Below are 16988 nucleotides of genomic sequence, written 5' to 3'. Positions count from 1 at the left end.
TATACTCAGAAAAGATAATCCACTAATAATGATGGGTTAAACAATTTACAACATAATGCTTATCTGTAATATACCAATTACTATAATGGCTCACGTAGAGCTCAACTCCCATATCACCTAGGCTCCCTCTAGATGCGACACCCTTTCAAATGTATTTAGGCTCCCCCTTGTTGGAATATAAAGACAACATGCACAGCGGAAGCAAAGATCGATAATGTTCTAATTACATTAAGACTATGTATAAGCATGCAAAAAAAGAAAAAAATACAACCTTTGTACATAGAATCTACCGTAATCTTCCTCTTTGTACTCGATCGACACCCCCAACAGAAAATCCTCGCTATCCTCCGATTGAAAAACATGGTTGTGGGACCGTTTTGTTAGTGAAAGCTAGGAAATTTCACTCTAGTAAAAAGGACAGTAAATGAGGTTTTGTCGAAGAGGTAATTTCAATATTCAAGGAAACATTAGTTTTTCCACATTTGAAAAACAAGACTATTTAAAGACAAAATACATGCAAAATCCTATGTTGAATATCTTCTACCTCAAACTCGCATGAAATCTCTAGGTGTCAAACTTTGAAAGAGCCACTTAAAAAACCTCTTAGTTAGTAGAAAAATCCAACAATTGGATTTTTCCACTAACTAATTTTTTATTAAAATAAATTTTATAATAAAATAATTTTTGATAAAAATATGAAATACTATTTTCATATTTAGAAGTTATTTAATTAAATAAATAAACAAATTTAATATCACATATTAAATTGTCTTTGATACTTAGCTTTTAATTAATCACATTAATCAATTTTCAAACACTTTCCTGCTAAAATTTTATTTAAAACATACTCTCCAAGAATTTAATTATATAAATGTAAATTATATCTCATATAAAATACAATTTCCCCTAAAGACCGAATTTGAATATTTCAAATGCTCACTTCACCTAGTTCTTCAAATTTGTCCCTAGTGAGCTAACGAGGAGACTCGATGGATCTATAGATCATGGGCTCCAATGATCCGAGACTAATCGGTCAAACTCTTTAACCTAGTTAATGAACATTTGTTAACTAACAGGAATGTTCACTATATCCTATAGTTGCACTCCTCTCACTATAGATATATTATGCATTCATTTGATATAACTGTCATCGATGAGTTGATCCTTCATTGGTTGTTCGTAACCTCAACTACGTCAACTACCGTTTTATCTCTGAGTTACATCTTTTCTCCTTAAGTACCATTGTCTCTCTAATGAACAATTGATTTAGGATCTTAATCACTAAATCAATTCCCTCTCAGGCCAACGAGAGGATGAGGCCCCTTGTTCAAGACCGGGGTTCAGCCTTAGCGGAACAACCTTTCTACTATCCCTAAATGGGTAGGAGTGAATTCCATCTTGTAAATTCTATGTCCCCAACTATCTACCCTATCTTGTCTTTGAAATGAAAGGCATATTAACCAGTGTTGTTCAGCTTACCCTTACCTATGCAAAAAAGGGGACAATCCCCTATGCAAAAAAGGGACAATCCTGAATAAACAGAGACAACTCAGGATTCAGATTAAGTTATCTAGGTCATCAAGAAGTGAAATTAATCAATGTTAACAATAAACAGTGTTAATATGTAACAGTGATTATTTTGTGGTCAGTCTTACATAATCTCATTCTGTATAACACCCCGCTCACATGTCTCTACATGAACGAACTGATCACATCATTTATGATACTTTACAACATTTGTAACAATCATAAAGCGGGTTGTATTCAATAGTATCTTTAGAAATAGGTATCCAACCTAATCCAAGTACTATAGACTATTTAGGCTCACTACTATGAAATCTACAATACTTGACACTTGTAGTTTTTAATTACTTGACGTTTCTATGGAAAAAAACGTCAAGTAATATGATTTTGGACAAAAAAATGTCAACTAAAAGGATTAAAAAAGTGGAGATTGACGAAATATTTCGGATATTTTCACACGAACCTTTACTTGACACGATTTTCGTGTCAAGTAATATAAGGTCTTACTTGACATGTTTCACGTGCCAAGTATAAAAAGCTCTTACTTGACATTTTTTCGTGTCAAGTAAAAGGGTTAAAAAAGTGGAGATTGACGGAATATTTCAGATATTTTCACACGAACCTTTACTTGACATGATTCTCGTGTCAGGTAATATATGGTTTTACTTGACACGTTTCACGTGTCAAGTCTAAGAAGCTCTTACTTGACTTTTTTTCGTGTCAAGTAAAAGGATTAAAAAACGGAGATTGACAAAATATTTCGGATATTTGATAGGCCTCCAATTTGGTAGGCGATCATATAGCATTTTGTTACTCAGTGATCGTGTAGCAGAGCTAAGCGATCGTGTAGCCGAGCTCAGCGATCGTGTAACATTTGGTAGGCGATCGTATAGCAGCATTGGATAAGCGATCGTATACATTTTATTACTCAGCGATCGTCTAGTGTTACTCAGCGATCATGTAGCAGAGCTAAGTGATCGTGTAGAGACTTTATTTTTTACTTAGCGATCGTGTAAAGACTTTATTTTTTACTCAAATTTGGTTTCTCTCCTATAAAAATTATCAAATAAAATAACATTTCCCTCTCCCATTTTCATTTCCTTCTCTCAAATTAAAAACTTTTTCTCTCCTCCTTCACTATCTCACTCACAACCTTCCCCTTCCCCCTAACTTTTTTCTTCTTCCATGCGTCTGAGAGCCCTAGCCATCGTCAGCCTTCATTCTCCTCGCGCCTCCGTTCGAACTGCTGTTATTTAGTTTTTCATCCCGTCATCTGCTCAGCCACGCCAACCCTCTTCCTCGTCGTCTGCTTAGCGGCGCTAGCCGACCAGTTGTGCACGTCGTTCATGAGTCTTCAACCTCGCCTAGATTTGTAGCCAAATGCCCCCAACCGCTTCCATCGCTTTAGTCGCGCCCAGATTTGTAACCGAACGCTTCTGTCACTTCCGTCACTTCAGCTCTGCTCAGATCTGTAGCCGAACACCCCCAATCGCTTTCGTCGCTTCAGTCAAGTTGGTCCAGCCAAATTCACTTGTTATCGTCGAGGTCGTCCACGTCTTCGTTAAGGTCTAGCTTTGTAATAGATATGTTCAAGTGTGGGCTTCACTCTATCTTGTCAGATCTATACTCCATCTCACTGGAATCTTGTATTTTTGGATAAGGTTTTGGTTAGTTTGGTGAGTTTTGATTACTTTAGTGGGTTTCTTGGAAAATTTTGAATACCCATAAGTTTTTCTACCCAAATTGATTGATGCTTTGTGTGGTTTGGCTTTAGATTCAAGATTCGGAGAACATTAATGTGTTGTCCAACAAGTTGATATTGATTTCGGTAAGTATATGAGGTATATCTTGTTTGCTGTTTGATGGGTTTGTTCCATTGTTGCCCACAATATTTTGGTTAGTGTTGGTGGTTTTACTTGAAAATTTTTAAACACTCAATAAGTTTTGACATTAACTTAATAATATCTGTCACTTTTTTGGTGTTAGATTGAAGTGTTGAAAGGAGTTGGGTTGCTGTCCAATAGGTTTGAGACTGATCTTGGTAAAGTTTTGGTAAGTTTGGAGGTTAGTATTAATTGTTCTTTGTTACCCATTGAAGTATTGGTATTGAGTTATTTTCAATTTTTGATGTTCAATTCAAAGATTTCAAGGGATTGAAGCCACTATCCAACAAAGTTAACGATGTTTGGATGTTTTAATAAGTATTAAGGCCTTGAAACTCTTTTGGAATTATTACATAGTTGCTGGAATTTGCGTTTTGTAACCATTATTATTGAACTTTTCGTAGGTTGGATTACGTTGTTGTATTTTAACACTTATTTATATATTTTGAAATTTGATGTTATCGTCCTTTATTCTATTTTGCAAGTTGACTTGCTTAAACATGGCTTGCCTGATCCTTAGTTCTCGATCTTTAGACTTCAAAGCTCAATGTATAGATTAAATAATGTACTTTGTTGAGAGGTTATTTATTAAACAATTTGTCACTTTTATGTTTGTTGAAAGTTGAGTTTTTTATACAAAAGCAATAGTTGAGATTTTATTTTGTGCATGTACATGTGAAAGAGAAATATTGTTATAATTTGTGAGGAGTGTTCATTGTTGAATATATGGATTTTTAGTGAATATATTGAGTTGATAGATCTTAAATGTATAATGTTTATTTATTTGATGTCATTGTATTGTTGGAATACAAGGTAGAAAATAAGAATATCAATTGGGGCATTTAATTTGAAAACAAAAAGACATATACTTGACACATAAAAAACGTCAAAGAGTATCACACTATACTTGATACTCGAATAAACTTGACATTCCACCAATGTCAAGTGTATTATCTTACTTGACACAAAAATTGTATCAAGAAACATGTTACTTGACGTTTTTTCGGAGTCAAGTTATCACACTATACTTGACACTCAATAATTGACGCTTTTATAAGTGTCAAGTATGCCCTTTACTTGACACTGGAAAAACGTCAAGTAATCCAATTTTTGTAGTAGTGGCTATTTTACTCGTACTTGATCTAGTTTATGTCTCTACATAAAGTCTAAGTATTCATTACAATAGCCAAGGGTTCATAGTTTAATGGATTTAGAGTTATCAATTCATTTTCATTCAACAAAACTTGTCTGAACAAACTTCATATATGTTTACTATTTACAAATTACGAGTTTTAGACATACAACCCAACACCCCTAAGTTTGATATTAGTGATGAGACTCCTCTCACTACGATATCTTCCCCTCAAGTTAATGAACTCCTTTCACTGATGAATCTTAGGGTCTTAGGATCCCCCTAAGATGGAGAACTCTCTTCTCCAAAGCTAAGTCTTAGGCTCCCTCTAAGATTGAGAATCCTTTATGAATCTTAGGATCCCCCTAAGATGGAGAACTCTCTTCTCCAAAGCCGAGTCTTAGGTTCCCCCTAAGATTGAGAATCCTTTCTTTGACAGTTAAGGCTTAGGCTCCCCCTAAGTCGTGATAATCTTCAAAATGTTGCAATCAAAAGATGAAGAACTTGCATAGCGGAATGACGAGCAAACGAGCAAGAACATGATGTAGAATAGTTTGGTCGAAGTATAATAGTCATCTTACTCTTAAAAACTAAATTGGCGTAATAAACACTCTCCACCTTTTAAAAGCATGCCAAGACACCCTTTTTAATAGATGAATCCAGAAAAGTAAACTTCTCCCAAAAAGGAGAAAATAAGCTACGCCGTAACAAAGGAAAATGTCACATAAAACCAATCTGCCAAAATTTTCTAGATTAGGAAAAAATATTATGTAGAAAATATTTAGATGTATTTCATCCAAATGGTCATCTTGTTTATCGAGGGGATAATATAATTTATATGTATTTAATATTGACGTAGATATATATTTGAGCCGTTGATTGAAACCAATATTATATTATTATGAATTATTTAAAAACCTAAAAACAAACGTCCATTTGATAACTATCTGTTTGTTTTTTTATTAAAAAAATTATACTTGTTTTCTCGTAATTTCTTATTTAAAGTTTTCATATTCTTTATGTGGACATTTTAATTCTGAGCAAATTTTCAGAAAATACAAGTGGTTGAAAGCTATTTTGTAATCTTCAAAATTTAGTTTTGATTTTGAAAATACTCTAATATGTAAAAGACATAACATGTATATAATAAGTGAAAGAGATGTTTATAGACTTAAGTTTTCTTAAAAAAAAAAAACTCAAAATCAAATGATTACCAAATGGATCTTAAATTAAACAATTTAAAAAAAAAAAGACCAAAACCTCATTTGGTAACTATTTCGTTTTTTGTTTTTGGTTTTAGAAAATTAAGCCTATTTACTCACAGTTTCTTACAATAATTTATATCTTTTTAAGTATAAAAGTTATATTCTTTGCCAAATTTAGAAACAAAGACACGTTTGTAAAAACTATTTTTTAATTTTTTAATTTTGATTTGGGTTTTGAAAATATGGGTAAAAGGTAGATAAGAAATCGAGAAATTTAGAGGTAGAAAGGAAATTTGTAGACTTGATTTTTAAAATTTAAAAATTAAAAAAATCAAATAATTATCAAATAATTCCTAAAATAAACGATTTAATAGTTGAACTTCGAAATTTGTGAATTGTATTAGAATGATGTGTTTAGCCCTAAATTAAATGAAAATATTATTTACATAAAATAAGAATTTAGTTCCTAAATTTTTGAAGTTTTTGTCAAAACAAATCTCCGAGGCTTAAGAAGTTTCCAATAAAATCCGTTAAAGTCATTCAACTTTTAAAAACTATGTCGTGTTTAGTATAGATTTTTTACTCGATCAACCTTTTTTTTTTTTTTTTTTTTTTTTTTTTTTTTTTTTTAAAAATCTATTAGATATAAAATGGAAAGTTTGAAACTTTAAATTTTTTGTAATTTATTTTTAGGCAAAATTCAATTTATACCCTAAAACTTCAGGATTGTATCAATTTAAACCTTAAATTAATAATTGTGTCAATATAAACCTTGAATTTTTGGGTTGTATCAATTTAAATCTTAAATTTTGAGAATTGTATGAATTTAAATCCCAAACTAATAATTGTATCCATTTAACCCGTAAATTTTCATAAGTATATTAAACTCTAAATTTTCATAATTGTATCAATTTACACATTCCTTTATATTTAGTTTGAAAAATATCAGACAAAACATTTAATTTTTTCAATCAAACTTATGTAAATTTAGAGGTTTAATTGATGAAATTACAAGTCCTATCCATATGAAACATGATGATGAAGAGTTTAAATTGATACATTTATGAAAGTTCGAGGTTTAAATTGATACAACCCTTAAAATTCAGGGTTTAAATTGATACAATTATTAGTTTGGGGTTTAAATTGATACAATCTACAAAATTTAGAGTTTAAATTGATACATTTATGAAAGTTTGATGTTTAAATTGATACAATCCTTAAAATTAAGGGTTTAAATTGATACAATTCTAAAGTTTAGAGTATAAATTGATATTTGTTATTTTATTTTATTTTTTTTAAAAATAAAATAAATTTATCTACCAAGAAGATGTTTTCCAAATTACTTATCAAATAGAGCGACCATGTTCAAGTGCAACCGATAAAACCCTAGAAATCACCGAGCTCCCTCCAGAGTAAGCCTTAAGCGCCGCAACACTTCTTATATATAACACCAAATTTCCTTTCCGCTGCTTCCTAGTTTCTTCTACGAATGCTTATATTACGTTGATATTCTCTTTGATTTCAGTCCCCATTTTATGCGTTTCTATCAATTCCATGATTTCAAGCTCAATCTGCACCCCTTGTAGAAGTCATTATTTTCAGATTTTTGTTGGTGTTGTTGTTGTTGTTCTTATTGGGGTCTTCTGTGAACTCTGTATTTTTCTTTCATTTGTTTATTACATTGATAATGGTGGGAGATTGTTTTTGGTTTGTGATTTTCTTCTAGCTCCCAAATATCCATTGCTCTTTATGTCTAAAAAATCCAGTTTACTTGAAAATTTGATCTTAGCTGGTCTCCTATGAGATACCCTGATTAGTTTTGTTTTGTTTTGTATTTTTTAATTTCAATGTTGTGTGTATAATGTTTTCCCCTCAATTTGGTGCTGGGCCACATTAACTACATTGTGTGCATATGTACTTTTTAAGGGGTTTCACTCATCTAGTGGCTAAACCCAAGAGTTCTTAAGTTATCAAGTTGGGTAACCATTTGGTTCTTAGTTTTTAGTTTTTGAAAATTTAGCTTATAAACACTACTTCCACTTCAAATTTTGAAAATTGAAAAAGTAATTAAAAACTTTTTTTGTTTTTGAAATTTGGGTTCAGTATACAACTTCAAAATTTGAAAAAGTAATTAAAAACTTTTTTTGTTTTTGAAATTTGGGTTCAGTATACAACTTCTATGGTTAGAACCTAAGATCCATGATGGTCACCTATCTAGGACCCATGGATATAAAATTGAAAAACTTTTCAATCTGTGGTTTGATTCAGTTTTATATTTCTTATTAAAAGACATCTCTAAACTTTCCAACTTCCAAGTCCTTTCAACCAAGGTGCATCTTTAGGAGACATGTAATGTTGTGTATAGAATTTACCTTCTTGGCTATTTATGCTATTGGTATGGTGTGCTTATGGACGGTCTTGTGCTGATTAATTTACCGTCATCAGCACACAACATACACATAAGCTACATTCTTGCCATCTTTGTCTTTCAAGTTTTTCTTCAGTTTTTTTTTTGAGGAAAAGCTATCTATGTTATGGCAATATCTGAATCACAATATTGTGTGAATTTTTAATCATCTGGCTGTCAGTATTTGTGCTTATGGACGGTCTTGTACCGATTAATTTTCCGATATCGGTACATAACAAAAACCTAAGCTACACTCTTGCCATTGTGTCTTACAAGTTTCCCTCTAAAAATTGAGGTGAACTATCTATGCTATGGCATATATCTTTTGAACACACATCTCAAGCCTATTGATAATTTTGTGGTTGTCAATGTCTTTCTAGTTTTCATGCAGTTGTTCAGGTAAAGTGATTCATGGTGTGGAAGAAATCTGAATCACACCTCTTGCCTACTTCTATTTATGTGAAGACAGTTGCAATGTGCTTTTATGTTCCTGTGCTGATTAACTGGTTCTTTTCATGTCAGACGCATTAATATTCCTTGCCCGTATCAGACTCTTGCGTCTTGTTGGTCAAGTTCTTCCTTGTGGCATTTTAGGAATAGCTTCCATTAAGCATTGACAAATATTTGAAACTAAGCTGTTTGTAGTAACAGTTGTTTTTGCTCTTGTGCTTTTACTGATTGTCTTGGATTTAATTGATTTTTTAGATGATACTATTCATATACATTGTATGTTGTTTGAAGTCGATGTGCTTATGGACGGTCTTGTGCTGATTTGATTGTTGAGCCATCAGCACACAACAAAAACCTAAGCTATATGGATGCCACTTTGTTTCTTCAGTTTTTCCCAGACTTTCTATATGGGGAAGCTTTCTACACTGTGGCTACATGTATACACCCTTGGTTCACCCCTAAATTGTTGTTTTACGCTAAATAGCTGCATAAATGCCTCCTTACTCCAGCCATTCAATAAAATTAAATAGAGGACGAACTTGCACATTCAACAGTCAGATTATAATTTGTTGGGATTTGATACTTATTGGAGTTTTCCCCTCTGCATCCCATTGTTTCTGAGTATGAATGTAGGTTTTGCTGAAATCACTGTTGAGCTTCGTCTTAGTTCGTCCTTCAGGGATTGTGCTTGTTTTCATTCTCGGATGAAATGCCTCCTCTCTTGTGTAGCCTATAAGGGGAAATGCGTTTGTTTGCAGGTAATACTCATAGTACCCTTTTGAAGAAGGGTTATCTGAGGCAGGTTTGTGCCTGTATGGTCATCAATCAAACTGGGTTCAGCAAGAAAATAGGTAAGAAAGTCCTTTTCGATCCGATGAAGAAGATGAAATGGACACCTTTCCTAATACATCCTTCCCAATTCAGGAAAGAAGAAACTAAGAAATTTGCATCTTTCTTAGAGTTGGAAGGATGTTACTCTTGATTTCAAAGGATGTCACTATCAATTCTTTGGAGTTAATCAAGTGACCAAGCATCACACAATCTTGTCAATATTTTTTCCCCCAAGAAATTTTACACCAAATACTTGATAACGTTCCAAGTCTTAGATGAGGAAATAGTTAGATTTGGAGTATTGGTTTCAAAGATTAGTTGAGGTGTGCGTGGACAGATTTGAATTGGATATATGTGAAAACCTATGTATCACATAAATGGACTATATTCTATAGTTTGCCAACATTTCTTTAGAATATGGTTTAGATTGCAATTATTGTTGTTATTATCATTTTGTGTAATCACTCATCCATAAATGACATAAAGAAGAATAGTTAATTTTCAGGGATTACATCACCTTGACCATAGCATTTGCAAATTATTAATTTGATTATATTAATGTTAAATTTTCAATTAAATCACTAGAATTTGGACTAAATTTTAGTTGGACTCCTTTAGTTTTATATATGTTATAGTTTCTATTAATTTCTTAAATCTCTTGAATCTAAATCATCAGTATTTTTTTTTAAATAATCTACATAACTCATTAGTTATGGAGAATTTATATGGATGACCTCAATTTAGGAGTTTACTCGAAATTTGGCATTATTTTTACAAAATTTGTATGGATTGTTTCTATGAAAATCTTTTGTTTTCATTGGTTTTTTTTTTACAATTTCTGTTGTTTACGTTGCCTTTCGAATGTTTTCCTTTTTTCTTCTTCGATGATTTTTGTTTATGTTGTTGTCTTTTTTTTTTTTTTCTCTTTTCTTCATTTCGTAGTTTTTTCAAGGAGGTCGAATTTAAATTTTGAGTGACGTTTTTTTTAAAGTGAGGTCAAATTTGTATTTGTTGATGACTTTTTTTTTAATCATTTCTTACTCAATCTGTGGTTGTCAAAACCTAATATAATAATCTATAAAACATGGGAAATTGACACAACAATACAAGGGATTTAACAAATAAACATAAGGATGGAAAACTCCTACAATTGTTTTTTCTTCTTTTTTTTTTTAAATGAAACTTTTACCATTACAAGGATAAAAAAGTAAGTCAAATAATATAAATAAAATTGAAACTCTCATATCATTTCCATTTTTAATTGAAACTAATCCAAATGAGAGGTCAAATTTGATAATAATAAGGGATGAATCATATATTTAATTTCTATATTTTGTTTGTGTATTTTTAAAATTTACATTTATACTAGATATATAACTGAAAGTTCAAATTTTCATTAATTAAAAAGTTCAAATTTATATCTAATAGATTAATTAATTTTAAAATTTTCTAACTTATTAGAAATTTAAAATTTTAAAACTGAAAATCAAATAGACACGATATAGATTTTTTTTGTTATTAAAAAATAAGTAAGACCACAATGGTGAATAGTAAGTATTAAAGCCATAATTGTTTATCTATTGGTGACACTCCTTTCGCCCTTCCGGTAGGAGTGCAACTAAAAACCAAAAAGTATGTTCGAATCGCTTTTTATTAGAAAAACTAACTTTAAAAGTAACATCTTTTAGTATTTTAATTATGAAAGTGCATGTATATTTATTGTTTAGAAAAAAAACTAATTATTATGGAACATGTAAGTTTTTTATTTAAAAAATGTCAAGAAAAAAGAAACAAAAATATCATATTTAAAAATTAGAAGAAAAAAGAAAAGGTGAAAAATAGAGAACCAAATCGATAATAAACCGATCTAAACAAAACCAATTCAATGGGGTTTTTTTCTTTACTTGACATTGATTTGAATCTAGTAAAATGATTGGTTTAGTTTGATTTTTAGTTGGAACCGAACCCCTAGCCTTCACTCTCAAGCTCCCGAAACTCCCCCACTGGCTTAAGATCGGCGTTCATTGAAACTGGATTATGCGCCTTCAAATCTACGTTCTTCCCCACACTGATTATCACTATTCACAACCCCATTCATTCCATTTCTTTCGTAATACTTCAGAATCTTGATAGATCTAAAGACGATGGCAGCAATTTACAGCCTCTACATCATCAACAAATCTGGTGGTTTGATCTTCTACAAGGTAATCGACCAATACAAACTACTTGTTTATGAAATTAGAAACACAAATTTCTATTAATTCCCTCCTGGATTGAGAGTTTTGATGCCTTATTTTGTTTCTTAGAACCCCAAGTCAAGATTTCAGTTTTTTGATCTCATATAGAAAAGATATATAAATTGGCTGGGTTTGAGTGGAATTATTCTATTTATTCTTCATTGGGTATTCTCTGTGGATTGAATCTCTTATTGGGTTTGTTTGAAAATTTAGGATTATGGGTCTGCTGGACGAATGGATACAAATGATAGCTTGAGAGTGGCGAGTTTATGGCATTCTATGCATGCCATTTCCCAGCAGCTTTCGCCTATAGCCGGTTGTTCGGGTGTCGAACTTCTTGAAGCCGACACATTCGACCTCCATTGCTTCCAGTCACTTACTGGTACATTTTTCCTTCCTTTCCTTTGTTTACTTTTTTGCTTCAAACACGGATTCTGTCTCAAACTCTGTGATCCAAAGATAAGCAGTTAAGTAAGTTCCAGAATGGGAAAGCACAACTGAAGTTCTAGAAACTTTATTGATCTTTTTCTTTTCCTTCTTGTTTCGAGTTCAAGATTATATGAGATTGGGGATTCGAACATAACTTTTGGTTGAGATTATTATGCCTTAATTGGTTGAGTTATGCAGCTTATGCCTGATTGGTAGAAATGATATTGATCTTCTGTTAGAAAAATGTAGCTTTTCATAATCATATTATAGTTTCCTTCACAGATATGTTTGTGCTATCAAAGTTTTGGGGAAAAACTGGTATGTGGTGCAATAGAAACTGCAAAATTAGTTTTTCAAAACTCGACTCTGTAACTGTTTGTGTTTAATCTTTTGTCATTAAACTTTACTGCCTGCAGAGAGGGAGGAGAGATAAGGAGTGTTTCGATATAGATGTGAATGGCTTTTGATCTGGAGAATTAATAATTTCTCGATTATCAACCTGTGTAAGAAACAGAAATGCTTGCTTTGTAGATTTTGTATTTCCATGTTCAACAATTTGTCATGTTTGCAAAGTTTCACGACAGTAACTTTCATGTTATAGTCATGCTAGTTCTTAATAAAGAAGCTGAATCATGGATGGAAATTATCTGTTGCAGGGACAAAGTTTTTTGTTGTGTGTGAGCCTGGGACTCAGCACATGGAGAGTCTTCTGAAGTACATTTATGAGCTATACACAGATTTTGTCTTGAAGAATCCATTCTATGAGATGGAGATGCCTATACGGTGTGAGCTTTTTGACATCAACCTAGCACAGGCAGTGCAAAAAGATCGTGTTGCTTTGCTTGGCCGATGATCTTAGGACATCCTTCATTTTGTCAGTATTCATCCACAATTCAAGAAGGAAAGGCTCATGATATTATTGTGCAAAATACTTGATAATTTACCGTCCTTAATGCTAAATGTACGTCATTCCTAGTGAATCCTGTGTGAGATTTGGTGGAAATAGAATGTTTCGTTTCAGTGTTCAGCAGAAAGTCGGTTAATTTTATACCCAAATTTTGTCAATTGTATACAGATCTGGATCCAGTTAAATGACAGAGCTTTTGGGACATGGTGAACTTAAGCAGTCAAAGTATTTACGTTTTACTTCAACCAATTTAGATAAATGAAAGCATCAATTTCATGATGTTCATCATTGAATGCATAATTGCCAGCCAAATCTTCAGTTTTTATACATTGCACTGAACTAATTGTTATGATATTATCTCAATGCTAGTTCGTATTTGTGCATATAAGGGGTAGTTATAGCTCAAGCCTTTTCAACAGATGGAGTTTGTTTTAGCACAATGAACATGTTTTAGTAAATGTCAATATTTTGGTTAGGTATGCCCATTTATCTTCTACATAAACAAGCTATATCAGAGTTGTGTAATGAGGCTGTGTGCACTTGTTATCCACGAAAGAAATCTGACAGCGATGACTGGGTAGATCAAGTGGCGAGAATATGACCTGCAACCACAGCCATTGCAATGAGGATCCTCAATTCCCTCTTCCTCTCAATCAACGGGCTCTCTGGCGTTGGTGGTCTACAGAAAGCCTCTCCTCTTGGCGCTGCTCGTTCAACCTCAACCATATTGCCATAGTCTTTCTGATTGAAGTAAGAAATTGCCTGTACAAACGCCTGCCTGACCTGGCTGCAACCAATTCTGCAAGTCTCGAGAGCAGCTCTTGTTGCTGGATCATCAGTGCTGGCTTGAAGTTCCACAATGAACTGATAGGTATTGGAAGTGTTTCTCAGAACTTGGTCATTTGCTATCAAGGTCAGGGCAATATAATCTGCTGGAACTCTTAGGTTTTCATTGAAGGTTCTGTTGCAAAACCCATAATCCTCATTTTGACGGCATATTCGATCAATCCTTTGCTGTGTTGCCGGATCTCCCAAAGCAGGGTAAATGATGACGAGAATGAGGAACAAGGTTAGCAGTTGTGAAGAATATGCTGAGAAAGCCATAGTTACTTGGCTGCTAATGTTTGCAATTCTGAGAAAGCAGAATAAGGTGAGAGTGGCTTTTATAGGGTACTCTCTTCTGCTGTTTAATGCATTTTATTGCAGTTATTGGCATATTATCTCCTAATTTTCCCTTGATTTTCTGGTTCATGATTTCAGTTCAAATAACCCAAATTAAGTAAAAAGAAAGATATACATGAATTGCTGGTTTTATACTGAGCTAGAATAGATCTTTTGCACATGGTTTTGGAAAATATAAGTTGAGAGAGGCAAATCTGATCTGCATTCCATAGTGTGGTACATCCAAGAATTTCAATTCCTTCCTTACCTGTTATACCCTTTTTCTAAACTTCCATGATTCACATTTCTTTTCCATATATTCCCAAAAATTTCCAAGTATATCTCTCATCATGTACTTTTCTTTCTCTAGGGACAAATCATTACAATGCGTAGAAGAAAGATTCAACCAACAAACTTATTTAAACCTTGTTCATAAAGCAAACTCAAACAAAACAATAAGAACAATACAGGATAGAGCACAAAAGAAAAAAAAAAAAAAAAGAAAAGAAAACATCACTAGTGTTTTATTAGCTCTTGCTTTCATCAAAGATTTACTGAATGTGGCCATGAGCAGCAGCACATTGATTTACACTTATTGAAATATCACAGCATAGGATCATAAGTTTGTTCATGACTTCAATATGCAATGAGTTGATTCTGATGGCTTGACTACACATTAGAACAAGTTTCTTTGATGCTACTAACGGACCATTGTCTCTGAAGATCTTCTGCTGTGAGAACTGATAAGCTTTCTGGATATTTGCTTGAATTTCATGGTAATACTCTACACAATGCTCAAAACTTTTCTTCTGCTCAGGATCACTCTCATTCTTACTTAGTTTGGAGAAGGAATCAAGGTTTTGATCTGCTTGTTTCTTTGTCAGATTGCTGGATATAAGAGAGAGCTTAGGGAGGTCGGCCGAGACGGTACGGGAATCATTATTAAGGATTTTCTGGCAGAGTGATGGGTTGGAGGTTTTAGAGCAAATGATGACCAGATTTTCATGGGGGATTCCATGAGAAGGGAAAATGGTTAGGGAAAAAGCTGCGAAAAGAAGAGCAGGGATGAAAGAAGTAAGATTTTGAGAGCAATCCATTGCTGGTTTCTTAAAAGAACAGATTGTATGTATAGGCAGTGGCTTTCTTTGGAAAGTAAGAAGCTATTTAAATAACGAGATTAGGAGAAAAAGTAACTTTAAAAGTAACTGATTCTGCCTTGTAGGATGCCACTTTATTTTCTTAAAGTACCTTACAGGGAAAAGTTTAGGATGTTTGTTTTTTCTTGGAAAAACAGCCACATGGGCTACATGCAAATAAAACTCTTGAGAAACAACAAAGGGAAAAGCTTTACATCTCCTTCATTTTAGATTTGACTAAACTAGAATTTTGCCTTCATTTTTTTTCACCTTTGTCCTCCACCTAATGGTATTCATCTACTAGTAGACTTGATTTCTCATTACCAAAATCCTTTTCAAATCTTTACTAAACATTTTCAAATATTGGGACAATTTTGAAACTTCATAAAAAGAATGATCCACCTTTGTCTTTAGTTTTGCCGTGGGAACACATACCGCCTATTTTTAACAAAATAATTGACATGTATTCCATCCCTGAGATTGGAGGTTGACATTTTCATGCCTCCATTTGTTCTTAAAAAAATACGAAAATATATATATAAGATATTGTGACAAATATCCAAAGCAATCGAAGCATGTCAAATAAGATAACCATCAAAATGTGGTCATGTAAACCAAATGCACATGTTTTGTATTCATACTATATATATGAGTGTTTGAGCCAACCCACCTGATCTGACAACATTTGTGTGTCAAAATGTCAACGAAACTCATAGGTCACCATAGATTAAACTTGTTCTTTAGTAGACCATGACCCTTTTTGACCACAAAGTCAACCAATGAGATGATCAATCTAAAGTGTGTGTGTGTATATATATATATATTTTGGTAATCAATTGATGATCTTTATTTAAATGTAATGATCATATGGATTTCATCATAAAACCAGAGATGGTGAGATTTTATGAATCTAAGATTATGCAATGCAAGAACCAGATACTATAGCCATGGCAATGAGAATCCTCATCTCCCTATTCCTCTCAACCAATGGGCTTTGTTTTGCAGGTGGTGTGCTGAAAATGGAATCACAACTTGCTTGTGCTCTTGGTGCAATCCTCTCAGAGTTCAACATTCCTCTGTAATCTCCTTGTGAGAACAACCTAATCCCTTCACCAAATGCTTCCTTCACTATCCTATATGCATTTTCACATACTATCAAGTCGTTCTTCATTGCTAGATCACTTACGGTTGCCAAAAGCTGTTCAATATATCTTTTTAAACAATACAAAAACATTGTTAATTATATGATGAATTCATATTAATAAGTATGTGTTTAGATCATTTTAGTAGTATTTTTTTAACATACCCAAGTGTATTGGTTACATTGATATAGGCTTGATTGTTGGCTATTTGAGTTAGCCCTGTATAGTCTGTTGACCAACCTTTCAAATTTGCATGGAACGTTTGGCTGCAAAACCCAAATTCCTCCATTTGACGACACAATCTGTCGATTTTAGCTTCAGTTTCACTGTCAGCAGCCATAGTCGAGCGAGCAACGATGAAGACGATGAACAAGGCAAGCCACAACTGAGAAGACAAAAAACATATTGAGGAAGCCATATTTGAATTTTGGCAAAGTGAAAGGATGAATATGGGATTTGTAGGATCATCTTTATGAATGGTTAGTTCATGTTATTGAATTACACTCTCACTTCTTTCCATCTATTTCCTTCCATTTTCTTCAAA

General features: G+C 32.9%; 3 protein-coding genes and 1 long non-coding RNA gene across 4 annotated transcripts; 2 read left to right on the top strand and 2 right to left on the bottom strand.

Moving 5' to 3' along the window:
* The first annotated feature begins 7625 nt into the window (after positions 1–7625).
* Positions 7626–9943, top strand: LOC120079958 (uncharacterized). Its single transcript, XR_016530024.1, has 3 exons — positions 7626–8550; positions 9360–9452; positions 9526–9943. It is a non-coding gene; the product is annotated as an uncharacterized LOC120079958 (long non-coding RNA).
* Positions 9944–11319: 1376 nt separating this feature from the next.
* On the top strand, positions 11320–13298 carry LOC120079055 (SNARE-like superfamily protein). Its single transcript, XM_039033245.2, has 3 exons — positions 11320–11636; positions 11883–12051; positions 12755–13298. Exons 1-3 carry the CDS (start codon positions 11577–11579, stop codon positions 12949–12951), a joined length of 426 nt encoding a protein of 141 aa, XP_038889173.1. The 5' UTR covers positions 11320–11576; the 3' UTR covers positions 12952–13298.
* Positions 13299–13393: 95 nt separating this feature from the next.
* LOC120079054 (uncharacterized) lies at positions 13394–14664 on the bottom strand. Its single transcript, XM_039033244.2, has one exon. It carries the CDS (start codon positions 14107–14109, stop codon positions 13588–13590), a length of 522 nt encoding a protein of 173 aa, XP_038889172.1. The 5' UTR covers positions 14110–14664; the 3' UTR covers positions 13394–13587.
* A 1554-nt stretch (positions 14665–16218) lies between these two features.
* Positions 16219–16784, bottom strand: LOC120079261 (uncharacterized). The gene is made up of 2 exons (XM_039033419.1): positions 16609–16784; positions 16219–16513 (listed from the first exon to the last, which is right to left on the bottom strand). The coding sequence occupies exons 1-2, from the start codon at positions 16782–16784 to the stop codon at positions 16219–16221; spliced, it is 471 nt and encodes a 156-aa protein (XP_038889347.1).
* Positions 16785–16988: the final 204 nt, after the last annotated feature.

Source organism: Benincasa hispida, chromosome 6 (genome assembly GCF_027475165.1).
Source record: "Benincasa hispida cultivar pf3 chromosome 6, pf3_genome.v1.1, whole genome shotgun sequence".
NCBI lineage: Eukaryota > Viridiplantae > Streptophyta > Magnoliopsida > Cucurbitales > Cucurbitaceae > Benincasa > Benincasa hispida.
The sequence above is the reverse complement of the archived record's forward strand: the minus strand, read 5'-3'. Positions and strand labels throughout refer to the sequence as shown.